Source organism: Phyllostomus discolor, chromosome 4 (assembly GCF_004126475.2).
Source record: "Phyllostomus discolor isolate MPI-MPIP mPhyDis1 chromosome 4, mPhyDis1.pri.v3, whole genome shotgun sequence".
NCBI lineage: Eukaryota > Metazoa > Chordata > Mammalia > Chiroptera > Phyllostomidae > Phyllostomus > Phyllostomus discolor.
Genome location: NC_040906.2, coordinates 127,688,672 through 127,706,680, shown reverse-complemented (window position 1 = coordinate 127,706,680; position 18,009 = coordinate 127,688,672). Strand labels below are relative to the sequence as shown.

General features: G+C 37.9%; 1 protein-coding gene across 16 annotated transcripts in view; it reads left to right on the top strand.

Moving 5' to 3' along the window:
* DST (dystonin) overlaps nt 1-18,009 on the top strand; it is a 447,461-nt gene that overhangs the window by 209,859 nt on the left and 219,593 nt on the right. For 13 of the 16 annotated variants that reach the window (XM_036024266.1, XM_036024282.1, XM_036024268.1 and 10 more), the window contains one exon: nt 16,736-16,825. In XM_036024266.1, the coding sequence (XP_035880159.1) occupies nt 16,736-16,825 (90 nt within the window). Of the gene's footprint in view, nt 1-16,735; nt 16,826-17,342; nt 17,442-18,009 lie in introns of all 16 variants that reach the window. The other 3 variants (XM_036024287.1, XM_036024285.1, XM_036024286.1) reach the window with 1 other exon arrangement.

The window sequence follows — 18,009 nt, the reverse complement described above, 5'->3', positions numbered from 1 at the left end:
TTAAAGGAGTTCATCATCACCAAGCCCTTATTTTATGAAATGCTAATGGGACTTATCTAAGAAAAGAAGATAAAGAAAAGACATGTATAGTAAAATGACAGCAAACTCACAATTATTAACAACCACACCTAAAGCAAAACCAAAAGAAACTAAGTAAACAATTAGAACAGGAACAGAACCACAGAAATGGAGGACACATGGAGGGTTAGCAGCAGGGGGGTGGGAGGAGGAGAGAGGGGGAAAAGGTATAGAGAATAAGTAGCATAGAATGTAGGTTGAAAATAGATAGGGGGAGGGCAAGAATAGTACGGGAAATGTAGAAGCTGAAGAACTCACAAGTATGACACATGGACATGAACTAAAGGGGGGAAACGTGGGTGGGAGAGGGGGTACAGGGTGGAGGGGAGAGAAGGGGGGAAATGGGACAACTGTAATAGCATAATCAATAAAATATATTAAAAAAAAATTTTCTTCTGCCCTTCTGGATTCTTGACTGGGCTTTATTACAAAAGACAGATTAACAACCGAAAAACATAAACTACACTTAATGAAAGTTTCATGTGATACGGGAGCCTTCATAAGGAAATAAAGATTAGAAGGAATGATTAAACCTTAGTGTTTTTACACTAGATTTGATTAAGAGTGAAAGTGATGGAAAATGTGAAGCGAAAGGGTGTGAGACAAGGGTGGTGAACTGGGAGAAACTCAGCAAGGCCTGTTTGGGTGCTTTTCAGAGTCTCTCCACCTTCAGAGACGAGGGCTCTCCTCTCTTCCAGGTCCGGGGAGGATGCTTCTTACAACAGAGTCCAAGGACCCGCTTCCAGAGGGCGTTAGCCTGGAGACACAGAGGCCTTCCAGCATCTGTTCTTTCCCAAATTCCTTCCGCTTAAAATATTTACAATGCCAAGGTGCCATATTTTGAGATAGTGTGTTCTGAACCCAGTCATGAGGATGCAATTAGGTTTCTTTGAAGATACTTTCTAAAATAGAAGTATTTCTATTTCTTTCCATAGAAGCAAACAGAAAACTCTGTTTCCAGACGCTGGTCAGAGTTTCCTGTACTGCAGATCTGAGCGAAAATTCAGAGATTAGTTTTAAAGGGGGCTAACAGAGGAAGACAAGCAGCAAAGGACGTGGGAGCCAGTGCTTGGAGAGGGATGAGAGAGCTGTGCTCTGCAGGGAGACAATCTGATAATGAAAGTAGTTGGAGTGTCAAGTGCAGTGATGGGTCACGTTGAACTTGCCGGGAGTTTGGAAACTGTTACCCGTATAACAGAATCATTTGATCTTAACATAATAGAGAAGAAATTTCTGTGCTGTGGAAAGAGAAGGGGGGTGACCTCAAAGGCGTTGAAGCTGGGAAAACTGTTGCATACTTCTAAAAACGCTGAAATAAACGCTTGATGGCTTTGTACTGTTGGTTTACATTGCTAACATGTTCCAGCATTGATGTTTGCTTACAGAATTTCTTACCAAAATTGTTCAAGTATTCTTGTTTGTGATTTTTTTAAGCTCATGGAAATACAGCACCATTTTTCAAATAAAATTTAAGGAGTCCATTGCATTTATTATAAAGTTAGTTTTTGCTACTACTTATATACAGGGTCCTTGAGATACAAATGGGGACTTCTGTAAGTCATTTTTAGAGGCCTGGATTTCTCTATATGGTTGATGTATGTTATAATGTTAGACTTGTTTTCAGACTAGTGCATTAGTCTTATTTAGTGCATACCCTGCTTACAGATGTTAAGTCCTAAGATCAAGGAGCCATAACACCCTAGAGAAGAAAGAATGGTCCCCTTGCCCATCCCTAAGTAGGCTTTTTTCCAAACTTCATTTCTCTGTCCATTCTTGAGTTGCCCCGTTTTCTTCCACCAGGGGCCAAGGGAGTATGTTTGTCCCCCTAAGACACTCTCTTTTCCAGCATGTTCATGTTCCATTTTGGATTCAATTGGCAACTGGTCTCATGTGGGGTGAGAAGCACAGCTTGATGGGAAACTCTGATGGGAATCTAAGTCACTGAAGTCTATAAATGATAGAGCACTCTAGCCATCCCACTGGAAAAGAAATCTGTTGGTTCAGACAGATTCAAGAAGAGTCTGTCATCGATAAGAATACCAGCATGGAAGTAAGCTTATCATGCCTATAATTGGCCCTGAGGCTACATTTTCCAAGCTGCTCCTACATTTTACAGCATCTCCCCTCACTGTACTTTGGAACCCAGGAAAGGCTGTCTAGAGTGGTGCTGAAGAGCACGGGCTGTGCTCTGAGGTGCTTGGGTTCATGTTTCCCCAGGACTGTTTGCTAGAGATGTGACCTTGAACCTTTCTAGGTCTTTGTTTTCTCATCTATAAAACAGTGCTAAGAATAATGCCCTCTTTATATCTGTACACATTTAAGATTGTCAAAAATATTCAAATTTGTCCTCGCATCTTCCATAGCAGTGACAGTTGTGGTCCTGATGTTTCCATTTTTATGAGTTTTAGTCTAAATATTGCCTATATAATGAAAAGGGGAGATTGCCCATACTGCAGAGCTATTGTGGTTTTATAATATTGCAGTAATGGATGCTAGTTAAATGGTGAACTTTAACCAAGGAACATGATTTTTATAGCCTGGCTCAGACCCCTACAAATACCTTTACTTTTCGTACTATGGGTATGGCAGTTTGAGGTGCAATGCTGTGAGCATTGGCTAGTCGGCTGTTTGGATTATTAGTGAGCTGTCACATCACTGGCTGAATTTAACCTAGATAAAACAATTCCCAGAACATTAGCCCGGTAGAGCCATGACCACAGCGTAGCATTCCCAACTCCTGCCTGAGCAGAAAATCCGGCATTTACATTTTCTATAAGAGCAGCCTTCCAGTATTTTTTTAAAACAAAATCCAAAAAATCAAGATACTTCAAGGTCTCCAGAAAACAGTACTACTTACTGAATTCTTTGTAGAATAATGTAAATACTCCGTTTCTTAGATTTATGTACAGTTATGCCAGATAGATATATAGCATAGATGTCCTTACAAGTTGTAAAAGTAGAAATGTTTCCTATAGATTTACTGTATGAGTTAATGAGTTTTAATGATATCCTTTTTAAAAAATCTCAGTTTGTCATTATTCCCAAATGTTTTATTTTTAAATGTATTTTTTATATTTTAATTTCATTTTAGAGAGAGGGGCAGGAAGGGAGAAAGAGAGGGGGAGAAACATCGATTGGTTGCCTTCTGCAAGTGCCCTGATCAAGACCAGAGCACAGAGCCTGAAACCCAGGCACGTGCCCTGACCAGGAATCGAACTGGTAACCTTTTGGTTTGCAGACGATGCCCAACCAACTGAGCCAGCCATGCTGCCCAGGGCTATACCCAAATGTTTTAACATCTTTTATTTTATATAAACTTAAACGTAAGGAGCCATATTTGTAGACACTGTACTTTGACTTTTTTGAAGGGAGGAGGAGCAGTAAACAATCAAGTTCAGATCAGGTTCCCAAGAACACCCTTTTCCAGGGCATCTCACCAGTATTGTGAGATGCCCTGGAAAAAAAAACCCAGTTTCAATTGCTAAAGAAATTTGGAAAGCAGCACTCTCTGGTTCCAGAGATTTATGATACACATTAGCGTATCAAAGAATGAGTGAGGACCTCTGTGGTAAAGAACCCTGTTTAATCCAATGTTCCACAAATTCACTTGGTCATGCATTCCTTTTATCAAAGAATATCTATTGACATCCATTGGGAAATCCTGCAGGAGAGTTTTAAAGTGACTGCTTTTAAGCAAATTTAATTAATTATGTATTAATTTGAATTACAGATCTGGATAGGATCTAGTTAATTTTATTGTCATTGCAGAATGTTTTCTCCCAGTCTTTCTTATGGGTCATCGATTTTTCTTATTTATGGACAACTTAATATTTTGGTCTACTTGAGTGGTAATGAAGTTAGAATTTATGACCTAGAATTTGCTTACTGTAACTCCCACCCTATTATCTTGAGCCAGCCCTCCAGAATGATATGACACAGATAGCAGCTCTTAAATATCTGAATGAACTATTTTGTCCCCCTTAAAAAAACACAAAAAAACTTTTCTTGTCACTCAAATGTTCCCATTTACTTAATTTCATTTTCATGTGATATGATTTTTATATCATACATTTATTTATTTATTTATTTGATCCTCATCCAAAGGTACACTTACTGATTTTAGTGAGAAAGGGATAGAGAGAGAAAGAGAGAAAGACAAAGGGAGAGAGAAAAAGGAACACATATGTGAGAGAGAAAGATTGATCAGTTGGTTGCCTACTGGACGTGCTCCAACTGGGGATCTGTCTAACCCAGAACCTAGGTATGTGCCCTGACTGGGAATCAAACCCACAATATTTTAGTGTACAGGATGACACTCCAGCCAACTGAGTTACCCATCCAGGGCCATACATTTCTTTTTTCTGTCATGCTCTTTTCAGCTCTTGCCTTTGAAGTTTTTATTTTTATTAATACCGTATTTATCTTTTATTAGTGTGTAAGACCATTCTCAGAGTCATAAGTGTTGGTTGCTGTGATGTCAGTTTTGCTTCGAGGGGATAAAGGCTTATTATACAGCATATGACTAATTATTAAGTTGAAGGCAAAAAATGATTCTTGTTACCAGGTAACAAGACCTTGGGGACAGTTATCAATAGTAGGATCTCGACTCTGTTTTTATTATCTAGCTACCTTTCACCTCCCTACCTTTGTATGTGTTGAGCTACTTAATCTGTTTACTTCTCTTTACAGTGGTTTTACCTTCCCTGCATTGTAAGATAACTCTTTCAGTTTGAACTATTTTCCAATTTTTCTACAAAGTATTGCTGTTATTATCAGAAAAATAACCAAGATGATGTTATTTTATAAAAACTGAATCTTTTCCACTCTCACTTTGCTGTATAGCAAGGGAAAGCAGTGGGATAAGTCACCCCCTTTGCAGGTGAGAAGGAATGGTTAGACTCCTGTGCTGCCGCTTCCAAGGGTATTTGCTTTTCAACGGAGAACTCTTAGGTGCTGGGGTCGGGGTGGGGGGATCTGTAACTCTCTGTGGCCTGAGGACCGAATTTTGCCACAGCCTCTCTTTTAGTACTTACAGCCCAGGAACTAAGATTTATTTTTAAAATTTTAAAGAATTGAAAACAAATCAAAAGAATAATAATGTTTTGGGACACATGAAAATTATATGAAATTCAAAATTCACTGTCCATAAATAAAATTGTATCAAACTTAACCACTATCATCCATTTATCAATTGTCACCCCATGGGAACCTTAAAGCCCAGAAATCTTTGTTCTCTGGGTCTTTACAGTAGAAGTCTGCTTACCTTTGTCTTGAGGGAGGTTTTGTATGTATTTAGGATAAAGTTTTATGCATATTTACTTTAGTGGTGAAGAATGGCCTTTTTTATTTCCCTGAATCCATTTATAAAGGTGACTTTCTTTTCTTATATGTAAGTAAGATCAGTTATGGTTCTATGAATATAATTTTTTACTATAGCTGCTTTTCTGAATGAGCTTCCCACTTTGATTTATTTAACAAAATATTTGAAAAGTTCAGTTTAGTATATTGGTTTACTGATTAGACAAAGTTTTATTTCAGTGATATTCCTCTTTGAGTCAGGGTGTGGTCATGAAAGATATACCCATTGCAAATGCCACTTCAGATAAGAGTTCAGTAATTTTAATGTAAAGCTGAGGAAATATTTCTTCAGTCACATTGGATCTGTCTCCTGACTGTGTTGCTTGGGGATGGTTTAATTATGACAGCTCCATGTGCTTTTTATCTTCTTAATATACTTCCATTTTGGTCCATATTAAAGGTTTTATCTTGGCATGGCCAGCTTTTTTAGCTTTATTAGAATTATGATTGGTTCTTTTAAATTAAGTATCAATTGATTCTCTTTGGAACTATTTTTTATTTTATTACAGTTATCCTAATTTTTCCCCCTTTGCCCTCCTCTGCCCAGCCCATCCCCCACTCCCACAGCCAATCCCCACACGGTTGTCCATGCCCATGGGTCATTCACACATGTTCTTTGACTAGTCCCTTCTGCTTCTTTTCACTGTTATCCCCCTACCACCCTGTTCTTGTCAGCCTGTTCCATGTTTTCTGATAAACAAAAATAAATTAATGAGCAAAATAGAACCAGAGGCATGAAAACATGGAACCATTTTTTAATAAATGAAAATCACGCATTCTTTTAAGCATATTTCAGTTGTGTGTACTGACCCGTATTAGAACAGTCTAGCATCGTATCCTATGTTTGGACACTATTATTAATTCTTGTTGAATTGTGGTGAGTTTGAACATTTTCCATGTGTAAGCACTGCTGCCAGTCTTTCAAAGGGAGTGTGATTAAAATAGTTTTAAGAATAGCTTTATTGAGATATGACTTGAACACTGTAAAATTCACTTGTGTAGGTATATAATTGAATGGTCTTTAGTTAATTTACAGAATCATGCATCTGTCATCATGCTCTGATTTTAGAACATCTCCATCACCTCCAAAAGAAACCTTCCCCCCATTTCCCCTGTTTCCCTTATCCCCCTCCCCACACCTCCACAACCCTAGGCAACCACCGATTTACTTTCTATCTCAATAGATTGGCCTTTTCTGGATATTGCACATAAATAGAATTATACAATATGTGTTCTTTTGTCTGGTTTCTCTCACTCAGCATAATGTTTTAGAGGTTCATCCATGTAGAAGCACGTTATCTTCATTCCTTTTTATTGTCAAATATTTTATTTTTATGGACATATCACATTTTGTTTATTCACTTACTAGTTATTAGCATTTAGATTGTTTCCATGGTTTTGGTATTATGAATAGTGCTGCTGTAAACATAAACATGCAAGTTTTGTATGAACACATGCTTTCATTTCTTGGGGATATTTATCTGGCAGTAGAATTGCTGGGTTGTATGGTAAGTCCAATTTAACAATTTAATAAAACTGCCATACTGTATTCCAAAGTGATTGAACCACATTATATTTCCACTAGCAGTGTGTGAGGGTTCCTGTTTCTCTCAGTCCTTGCTAACACTTGTTATTGTCTGCCTTTTTTTATTTTGGCTATCCTAGTAGGTGTGGAATGCCGGCTCATGGTTTTGCTTTGTATTTCTCTAGTGACTAGTGATTTTGAGCGTCTTTTTATGTGCTTATTGGCCATTTGTGTATCTTCTTTCATGAAGTGCCTTTTTGTATCTTTCCCTATTTTTAAATTGGATTATATACCCTTTTATTATTGGGTTTCTTTTATCACTTATGCTTTTGCTGTTACACACAGGAAATATTTGCCTGACCCAAGGCCACAAAGATTTACTATATGTTTTCATCTAACAATTGTATTGTTTTAGCTTTTACATTAGATCTGTGATCCTGTTTGAGGAAAAGGTTCGTATGAATCCTTTTACATGTAGATAGATACTCAGTTTTCTAGCACCATTTGTCAAAAGGACTGTCCTTTGTCTAATGAATTGCCTTTGTTCTTATGTCAAAACCAGTTGTCCTTAAACGTGTGGGTCTATTTCTGGATTCTGCATTCATTTCATTAAATTACATATCTGTTTTTACTGAAAATATTTTTTCAGGTCCTTATTAAGTCTTGAGATTTGATTTTTCTGAACACCTTCCTGTCAGTCACTTATCAAACTAATTTAGATGCATAAGAGGATATACTTAGAAGGTTTGGCAGGCAGAAATGGACATGTCACCTCTGCATGTTAGTCACTGAGTGGGCACTCCAGGGCCCACAGACAAGGGCATGGCTCAGGTCACAAATGACTAATCTTTTGTTTCTTGAACAAACCTTTGAATATCTACTGTCTAAAAGGTACTGTGCAGAACATGAGGCATTTTCGATGAGAATTTGAGACACAGCCCTGTCCTTTTTAGGGGCTTATTGTGTACATCATGGAGAGGTGGGGGAGGAAAAATAATTTTCCTCCCACCTTGTGAAATTCTGGCTGGACTAATAATCAAATCAGCATGACACAGATTAACAGGAGAAAGTGACCACATATATTACATGTGTACGTACATGCAGTGGTTCCCTAAGATTAGGAGACCAAGATTAGGAGATGGGCGGTTAAGGCGAATATGCCATCTGGAGCTCAGAAGAAAGGGCCGTCCTGTGGTTTGAGACTTCAAAGGGCAGGAAGGCAGTTTACGTGGAGGTGGAAAAGCACATGTTTGGTAAATGAACGTTTGTTGGGCCGTCTTTATCAATGGGTCACAGAGAGGCCTTAGGTTAAACAATCTTGCTGGTTGCTCTCTATTATACTTAGTTTGTGGTAAAATATAGTTATCTGTGAAAATAGCTTTTTTCCTCAAGCAGGTTCTCTATCTAAATTCTTTGAGGCAGTTAGGGGAAGGTCAAAGATTTTCCTGAGTCATTTCTTGAAAATAACCAGCTTAAAATAATCAATATCTAAAAAAATAATATTTTGTGGTGGCAAACTCTGCTTCCCCTCAGAGGTAAAATGGTTTTATAAGGAAAATGATGACTGGTATCCTGGTGTAAACCAAGGAATGTGGGAGTGCAGAATATGGAAGCTTTCACAGCCTGGGTGACATTAAAACCTGACCTGAAAGGAATAATAAGACTTCAACAGCTAGAGGAGGAGTTGAAACAGAACAGTGTTGTGAGTAGAAGGAATATGGTGAGTGCAAGCAGAGAGTGCGACAGTGGTGGTTTGGAGAACATTACCTCATCTATTTAGCTGCCATTCTTTTCAAGTTCTCTTAGCCTTTCAGATTGGAAGTGAAACTCCGCTGTTAGGATGCTGGGTCCTATGTGTCTTGCAGTATGCCCACAGCTGTGTCCTGTGCTTCACCTTTGCAAATGCAGCCCCCAAGTTACTCGGTGTTAACCTAGCTCAAGCCTACACTTGGCAGAACATTAAGTTTAAAAGAGAGGGTGCTTGTAACAAGGGCTAGAGACAAAATGACTTCTGCTTAAATTTTAGACTTCAGTATGAACATGATTGTGCATCTTTTCCGACTAGTCATGTATAACTGGGAGGACGGTGGTGAGCATTGTGGTCTGCAGACCTCTATTGAGTAGATTAGAATTGGGAAATTTGGCAAAATTTGGCAAAATTGTCATTTTGATGTTATCTCATTGCAAAAATTGATAGCATCTTTGAAAGTCTTCATCTTCCTACAGAAGGTATAATTCTGTTGCAGAGATTAATTTTAATGTGTCAAAATTCTTTGTATTAAATAATCAGTGGAATAAGTCTGAATTTATAATTCCATCCAAACACAAGAGTTTCCCAGATATGTTTTACAGTAGTTTTGTTTTGGAAAATGTAAATCATGATGCTGGGGACTTAGAGTTTCATCTGAATTTAAGGCAACAAAAAATGTTAAAAAATAACAGAAGAGGTGTGAAGCATTAGCATACATTTTGGTAGAGGCAGTGGAATCTCATCATCTGGGGGTGTCTTTAAAAATAGTTTCAGTGTTCATCTCCCTGTGACAGTTGCCGTGATCGTCATCCTGGATTATTTCAAAGGTTTAATGAAGAGGATACAACCAGTTGTTCTCAGTTGTTTATTTGTAAGGACTTGAGGAAATGGGCTTAGGTTACAGAAGAGTGCATTAGTCTGCATATAAAGTATTAGAATATTCTAAAGGCCTTAAAACTATAAAATGTGCTAATAAGAAACACTGTAAATTTTCCTTCCTCCTTGAGACTTAGAAAGAAATGAAGCAACTGCTTGTGTCATCCCTGCCCTTGGTAGTGTCTTCCCTTGGCAAACAGTGTTCTGAAAGGGACACCAGGAAGCGCCTCTGGAGGTGTGACCAGAAGATATCCATATTGGCCAGCTCCACCTCTCCTGGAGCCTTAGCCACAGGTGGATTTGATTACTTGCCTAGCACTCTCCCCTCTCTGTGAGGACCTGGCTTCCCCCAGCCTAGAGCCTGACTCTTCATATACATCCATTCCAGCAAGTGGCTCCCTGCTCCGCTGAGGAGTGGTGGAGCTGTGCTAGACATCATCCCCGAAGCAGATGGTTATTTTTGAGGTCTCAGTTGGTTCTTTGATTTTTTCTATGCATTGAGAGTATAGCTATTTTCTTTTCCCCTATAAAAACCTACGCTCTAAAAGGTACTTTAAATGGTGCCAGAAGAAGAGAGGATAGTTCTTACTTGGGACAAGTATCCACTTAATGGTTGAATCACTGTGTAACAAGTCAGGGATTAGCAACCTATTAATCATTAATAATTAATGCATTTGACAAAAGCCCCAAAGGAGATGATTCAGCTCAGAAGTATTCAGTAAGCAGTTGGCATAACCAGCACTTCAGTCAGAACTACAAGGTAGTTGAGATTTTTGTCACTTCTCTGTATGCCTTCCCCGCACCCTTCTCCCCCAACTCTCCAGCTGCCCAGGGTGCTCCCACTACCTTCTCACGGTGAAAAGCTCCTGCTCTGGAAGGCACCCCTGCCCTTGCACTGCATTGTTTCCTTGAATCCACCCTCCCACGTTGTTCCATCTTTGAAATTGATAATGTGGATAATACACAGATGTTAAGGAAATTCGTCTGATAAAGTGACTTGGCATTAAGGGGCAAATTACTGATCGATTGCTTCACCCAAGAAGCTGTTTTTATTTTTGTATAGGAAATGACTATATTTACTTGAATGCATCTCCAGTTTATAAAAATTAATCTGATCCTGACTTATGTCATTGATACAACCTTACCAATCTTTAGTGGGGATATATTGAGGAAATACACATTTTTAAAAACTGGTTGTGAATTTTGGTCATGACTATAAACCAATTTAAGTTTAAATAAAACCAATTAAAATTCCTTAAAATAATTTTACATGATTTTTATTGAAAAATATGCACAAGTCTATTTCACAATTTTTTCAATAAAAACTAGAATTTGAAAATATAGTGGAATCTGCTTAAAATGTTGATGGTAAAGGACAGGACTTTGATGCTATAGGTGGAGATTCTCTAGGTTAAATTGACTCATTTTACATTTACCTATATTTTTTAGCACTTGTGAACTCATATAAGTAAGTATGTAGAACTTAGCTATTATAACAGTATTCTCAGCTGTCATTATGCGTCTTATTATATATTGCTGTAGTCACATATTTATATTTATATCAAAGTTTAGTTTTATGGACTGTATTATTATTTGTTAGAAGTGTTGAGTGATTATAACCCCCACATTTCCCAGCTTTTTCTTCCCACTGCCCAGATGGTGAGAATGTGAGAGGAATAGGAGAGGGGTAAATGTAAAATGCCAGTTACTGGTTCTCTTTTCATTATGCTGTTACTGAAAACTGCTCTTGGTAGAGGAGTGCTTACCATGATCTTTTGAAGTGACAAATAGTTTAAAGATTTATATAAGCAATGAGTTAGGAGGATATTTGAAGAATTTTAAGAAGGGAAGAACTTTATCTTTCTGGTGTTTATCAGGGAATTTTCACCCTCAGTGATAGAATTCTGGTCAGAAGCATCCTTTATTCTCACCCTTTAGTCTCACCTGAAATCTCTCACCCCCTAGTTTTTATTTTTATTTTTATTTATTTTTTAAAGATTTATTTATTTATTTAAAATTTCATTTATTTATTTTTAGAGGGGAAAGGGAGGGAGGAAGAGAGAGAGAAACATCAATGTGCGGTTGCTGGGGGCTGTGGCCTGCAACCCAGGCATGTGCCCTGACTGGGAATTGAACCTGCGATGCTTTGGTTCGCAGTTCGTGCTCAATCCCCTGAGCTAGCCAGCCAGGAAATATTTATTTATTTTTAGAGAGGGAAGAGAGGGAGAAAGAGAGGGAGAGAGAGACAGACAGACAGACATGAATGTGCGGTTGCTGGGGGCCGTGGCCTGCAACCCTGGTATGTGCCCCAGCTGGGAATCAAACCTGCAATACTTTGGTTTGTGCCGCGCTCAATCCACTGAACTATGCCAGCCAGGGCTTTCACCCCCTAGTTTTTAAAGGCTACATGGAATGGATGATGCTGCTGTCTTTATAAACCAGGGCTCGTTTGTTTGACATTTTAGCAGGGAGGCTCTCCAGAACACATCTTTAATAGAAATTAACTACAAAAACAATGGGCAGATACAGAAAAATTAGTAAGCAAGGTAATTGGTTTCTGAATGTATTGTCCTCTTTCAGTTATATTATTTATAAATGCTCAACACTAAGGTCTATACAGATCTGCAGGATGAGGGAAAAACACATGCAAAAATAAATTTTTGTCTATTTTCCTGTTGACAAAAGGGAAGAGCTGGCTGGAAAGGTAGAGGCTCAGACCCTAATCAGACCAGGTCAGAACTCATCACCCAAAACCCCAAACAAATTAGTATAGAAAGGAGTAACAGGCTGGTACATTTTTAAATTTGAAATAGCCTTGTAAAAAGATCCCTATGACAGTGATGAACCTGGGCACAGGAATTGAGACTACAATGCCCCCAAATAAAAAATGGAAATTTTATCAATAATATAAACTTTGTTTTGATTGCAGATTGTCAACCTGACAGTTTAAAAGAGAAACCTTCTCTGTCAAAGAAGTAATAGGGTCCCTGTGCCATAGTAGGTTACTTTTACTGCCTGGGGCCAACATCAGTTTGCTTCAAACTCGTCATTATTTTATTTATTGATACCTTAAGATGTACAACAAATACCTTTATAGTTTAAAAACACAGTAAAAAAGATTAATTACATTTGGCCTTAATGATGACTGAACATATTGCTTAAAAAAGCATGAAACCTCTTTATTATTATACATCCCATAAAGATGTTTCCCCATTGTACATACCTGCACCATTATACAATTTATAGTAATTTAGGTGGAATTTGAGCTGTACTTTTATTCTTTCACAAGTCTTAAAGAAATAATACTTAAATAAACTTGTAATGAACAAAACTGTTCAGATAAGACAGCTACCTAAGAGAATACTTTATTTTTAAGCATCTCTGTGTATCTTAAAAGCATCAGTTTACTTATCAATAATTGATAATGGTGATATATTGATAGATTATTTTTATTTATTTTTTTGAAATAGAACTTTTAAGGAGCTCTTCCAGGAGAATTCAGTAGCTTATTTTTTATTAATGTATTTGTTTGAAGTAATAAAAACGTTACATTGAAAGTAATTTTATTCATTTTCACTGAAGCTGACTGTTCCCTTTCTCTTTATCCAAGTTCATGCAAGGCTGTGTGGTGATCTTATTTGGGAGAAGCCTTCTTTTATTATTTATGCTCCTTTCTAAAGAAAGCTAGTTATTTTCCATAATACTGTATCCTTTAGATGTAGGACTTCTTTAAGAGAGGACTGTGAATCCTTCCTGATATTTCCCTTCTTGCTGCTGTGCTGGGATGCATACATTTTACCCATGAGGACTGAATGTCCTCTCTAGTTTGCTTTTTTTTTTTTTTGAGGGACCTTTATTGTGATTCAGATGTGCTCAAGATAATAGTTTACAGGGAAGCTTATGTATTGGTCAGAGATGCTATGTGATCATTCTGCTTAAAAGCATTCAGTGGTTCTCTTTGCTTAGGAAAAGTCCAAGCTTTTTTCCAATGACATGCAAAGATGTCTCCTGGCCCACCTCTCATGCCCCTCATTTCATTATTTCACGGACTGCTGTCCCCCGCTGGAACTTGCTGTAGAGTTGCATGTATCCTTACCTTTCCCCTTTGCTCTTGTTCTTCCCTTCACCTGGAACATTTTTATATCTTAGCTGAGAATAGCCAAGTCTATTCTTAGATTCCAGACTTGGTTAAGGCTCCTCAGAGCTTCCTGAACATGCCCTGAGTATTTGTACTGAAATTTCCTCTCTAGCATTTCTACCATCTGGGACTGCAAGCCTCAAGAGGTGACACTCTTATTATTTATCTTTATACCCTTGGAAGTTAAATGATTCCCTGGCATATGGGGGATGCTCCGTGACCTGAATTGAACTGCCCTTATATGGTAGCAGTATGTTTAAATATGGAAAGTAAAACTTCTGTCGAATTTGTCTGAATTAACAACAACCACTATAAAGTCAGACTTTTGAAAAAGGCTGTTTTAAACATTAAATAACTAGCTAGACAATGATCTTATTTTTAAAGCTGAATTTGATTTAGCCCACAGAAAACCAAGTATTACAAGTTAACACAATAAAAATTTTAGAGTGGTATGTTTCCTCAGTTAAGCCATTTCCAGGATGTAGACCTGGCCAAATCTCTTCTATTCTCTCTCCAGAATAAATGTGAAATACTCATTGCCTCAGCCGTCCTCACCTGCACCCTGTTTAGAGTCTCCCTTCCCTCCACCCCTCACCGTTGTTTTCTGCAGCACTTTATTTTCCTGTGTTTAGGATACCCTTAAGCAAAAGGTTGGTGCCCTCTAGGGGTGTATACTGCACTCGCAGTGCAGTACACAACATTTTGAAAAGCACTGCACAATTCTGGGAGAATTGTATGAAATACAGAAAATGATATTTTCCCCTCTTTATGTAATTCATGTTATATAATTTAATCCTAGGGTATCTCAAAGTGCTTTTACTTTGCTCATCTGCTTCTTTAGCTCTAGTTATTCAGACAGTTCTTTGTTCCACAGGGAGAAGATATCCAAAATGAGAAGAAAGGCTATTTTATTAAAAATTGAAAACGGAAGGGCACGACTATTGGCAGTTAGTGCAGTCATTTGGGGGGAAGTTGCCAGTCCAGATGTCTCTGACTCAGACTCCGGACAAAATAAAAAGCTTTTCTATGTCAGCTTAACCATTTAATTCCTTTTTTCTTTCTCCTAAATTTCATATATTTCTCCAGAACCCCATTTTTTCCTCTCAGTTTATCCACTACCACTCTTTCCCCATAGTGTTGATTTGTAATTTTTAATTCCCATTCTCTTTTATCTCATTCTTTTGTGGTGAGGAGAACAAGCCAAGATTTTAAAAGATCCTGCACAGGGTCAGGTACCTAGTATTAACTTATCGTGTGTGTATTTTTGTTTATTATTAATAATGGTGACATTTGTTTTTCATAGAGCAATAAGGATAATGTCTTATATTTATGTAGCCTTTTTATATCCAATATTTTTGTGGGCCCTCATAGTAATGACCTGAGGCAGGGAAAACAGGCAGTAGCACATGCCAGCCAATGCCTCAGAACGTGTTCAAGCATCAGAGATGTTAACTAGTCTATTTCTGCATTTCCCCCCGATTCTTAAGAAATGAGGACAAGACTTCAAGAAGCTTTCCATTTTACATATTTTCTTTTAAGTTGACAGAATGAATTTTGAAAAGATGACAATTTTATTTTCAGATCATAGAATTTTGTTCTCTCGTTTGAACAGAGGCTTTTTGTTTTCAAATTTTTATTTTGTTGAGAAAATTGAAAGCCAGAGAGTATCGGCAGCCGGTACTAGTTTATGGGACCTGTGGCAGAAGCAAGGCTGAAATGCTTTCTCTTCTTCTAAGTTTTGATGGTATAATATTAATTTGCCTTTTATAAACATGCCTAATTTAATTTTTGTTATTGTTGAGTGAATGTGGAGAAAAATAACACCTCTTTTTGGAAAATTTCTCTGATGTAGGAGGTTTAGTTCAATCTGGCAGAGCAAACTGTGAAATTGTCTTCCTATGAAGTAAGTGTTGACAATCACACCCCATCTTTAGCTGTCCTGGAGTGAGAAAGACAAAGGAAGTGGACTATGGAGTGTCATGTGACTCGAGCAGGACGTGGTGGGGAGAGTGTGGGTCCAGGAGGCCCAGCATTTACGGGAGATATCCCTCCTTGGCAGACCGAACAGACAGGTTTTGGGAAATCTTTGGTGGTTTGAGCTCTAAGATCACAAGTTTAAATCAGCCTTGTGGAGTGCAGGAAGGAGCTAGTGTAGGGTGAGGGTTAACTTTGTGCTAGTGATGATGTGGTTTTGAAAACGTTGCCCCACAACAAGATTCCTGTTGTGGAGAGGAGGGTTTGGACAGAGGTCTTCTAACCTCACATATGTGAACTTTTAAAAAACATTTTATTTTAAAATAACTATGGACTCACGGGAGCTTGTAAAAATCGTACCCTTCACCCAGCTTGCATTTGTGGGTTTTGAATGTGTGGCGTGTGTGCTGCTGGCTTCCCGGATCCTATGGCCCAGGGAAAGGAAGGCCAACTGAGGGTACAAAGTTGCCTCTCTTGCAAAGTTGGCTCTGGTTGCTGCATTAGGAGTCATGAAGAAGGTCACAGTGTTGCCTGTAATTTTTAAAAATTATAACCCCAGTCCTGGCTGGGTAGCTGTTAGTTAGTGTGTTGCCAGATAAGGCAAGGTTGTGGGTTTGATCCCCAGTCAGGGCTCATACAAGAAGCAACCAATGAACGTATAAATAAGTGGAACAACAAATCAATGTCTCTCTCTTTCTCTCTCTTCTTCTTTTCTCTCTCTCTAATCAATAAATAAAAAATAAAAAACTGTAATTTTATGTAGTTGTCCAGGCTTATATTTATATAGTATGTTAAAACATGTAGTCAGTAATAATTCTATTTATCTTTATGAGTTATTTATCTGAAAATTACCTTATGTGTTGAAGTTTTCAGTTTAAATTCAATGTTTAAGTAGTAAGAGGATAAAAATTAAAAAAATCATTATGTGAATGAATACCACATAAGAAATGTTTTCTACTTTGTCTCCTTTCTTGTTTGAGTATTAAGGATGATCCTGGGTTCTAAGACCAAAAGTAAAATTGCTTTTTCTGTGTAGGTTCGAAAACATGTGAATGATCTCTATGAAGACTTAAGGGATGGACACAACTTGATCTCTCTTTTAGAGGTTCTTTCAGGAGATACCTTGGTAAGTTGTAAATTTCTTATTTTGATGAACATGTGCATATGACTAGTGTGTGTTCAGCACCGGCTGTTCAGAGTTTTACACTATTCATCTTTTCAGCTGCAAATTCTGCCAAGGAAAAAAAAGAGTTCTGGTTGGATTCCTAAGCATTTTTAGACTTTGATGATGTGACTTTGAGAGATTGAAACACTTAACTACCTTGCTTATATAATTGCTTTTATAATTAAAATATTATTTTTGTTTTTGATTTTTTTTACCTTTGAGTTTTTTGGCTTAACAGAAGTTGGATACAAAATATAACCACATATTAAAAGACTCACAAATAGCAAGGAAATAAACATGGCTTTCTTAAAAGTGGTCTAACCCACTCCACAGGTGTCATTTCCTTTTTTTGTGAACATTACTTCCCCCCTTCTCAGTTACCTGTTCTCCTTCATTATGTTCTGTTCATGCTCTTCTTTTCATTTCTGGTCTGTCTTGTGTCTTTGCTGTCCTTTCTTCTGTCTGTTATATTCATTAGCCAAGAGAGCGAGATTTTTTGAAGACCTTACGATTGGTGAGTGCAACAGAAGCATGCGAATATGAACAGCATGAGGATGTGGAGGATGAGGATAAGGGGGTAGGTGTTGGCCCCCATAACTCAACTAACCTAGCCGTTACAGTGCGGTGAGCGCTAACGTGGTAGAGAAGTAACCCACGGGTTCGGGCTCCTTTTTAGAAAACTATGGAAAGGACCAAAACCCACAGTGAGGTGGATGCGTGTGTACCAAGAAATTGGACAAAGTAAATATTTTCTCTTTAAATTTATTTATAGATTACTGTGCACTGCATGGTAATTGTATGTAAGCACTTAAGTGATGAGATGGCATTTTAGCTAAAGCATTTTATGTAGTTAGACATCTTGACAAATAGCCTGCAAATTTATTCTACTTCTGGAATACCTGGTGGCAATAGGTATTTGATGGACATTCTTTACCTACCCTCTGTTTCTCGTGTTATTTAGAAAGGGGGAAGGTTTTAAAATTTCCAGTCGTAACAGAACCCACAGAGCTGTCTCATGTCCGTGACACTTAGGTGACTGCCAGACAGAGGGGCTTCTTTTGCCATCTACCTCCCCAGCACCCCGATTTCATTCACTGGAAATTGTGCTTTTTGGAGCCAGTGGTGAATTCCGTCAACACCATTCC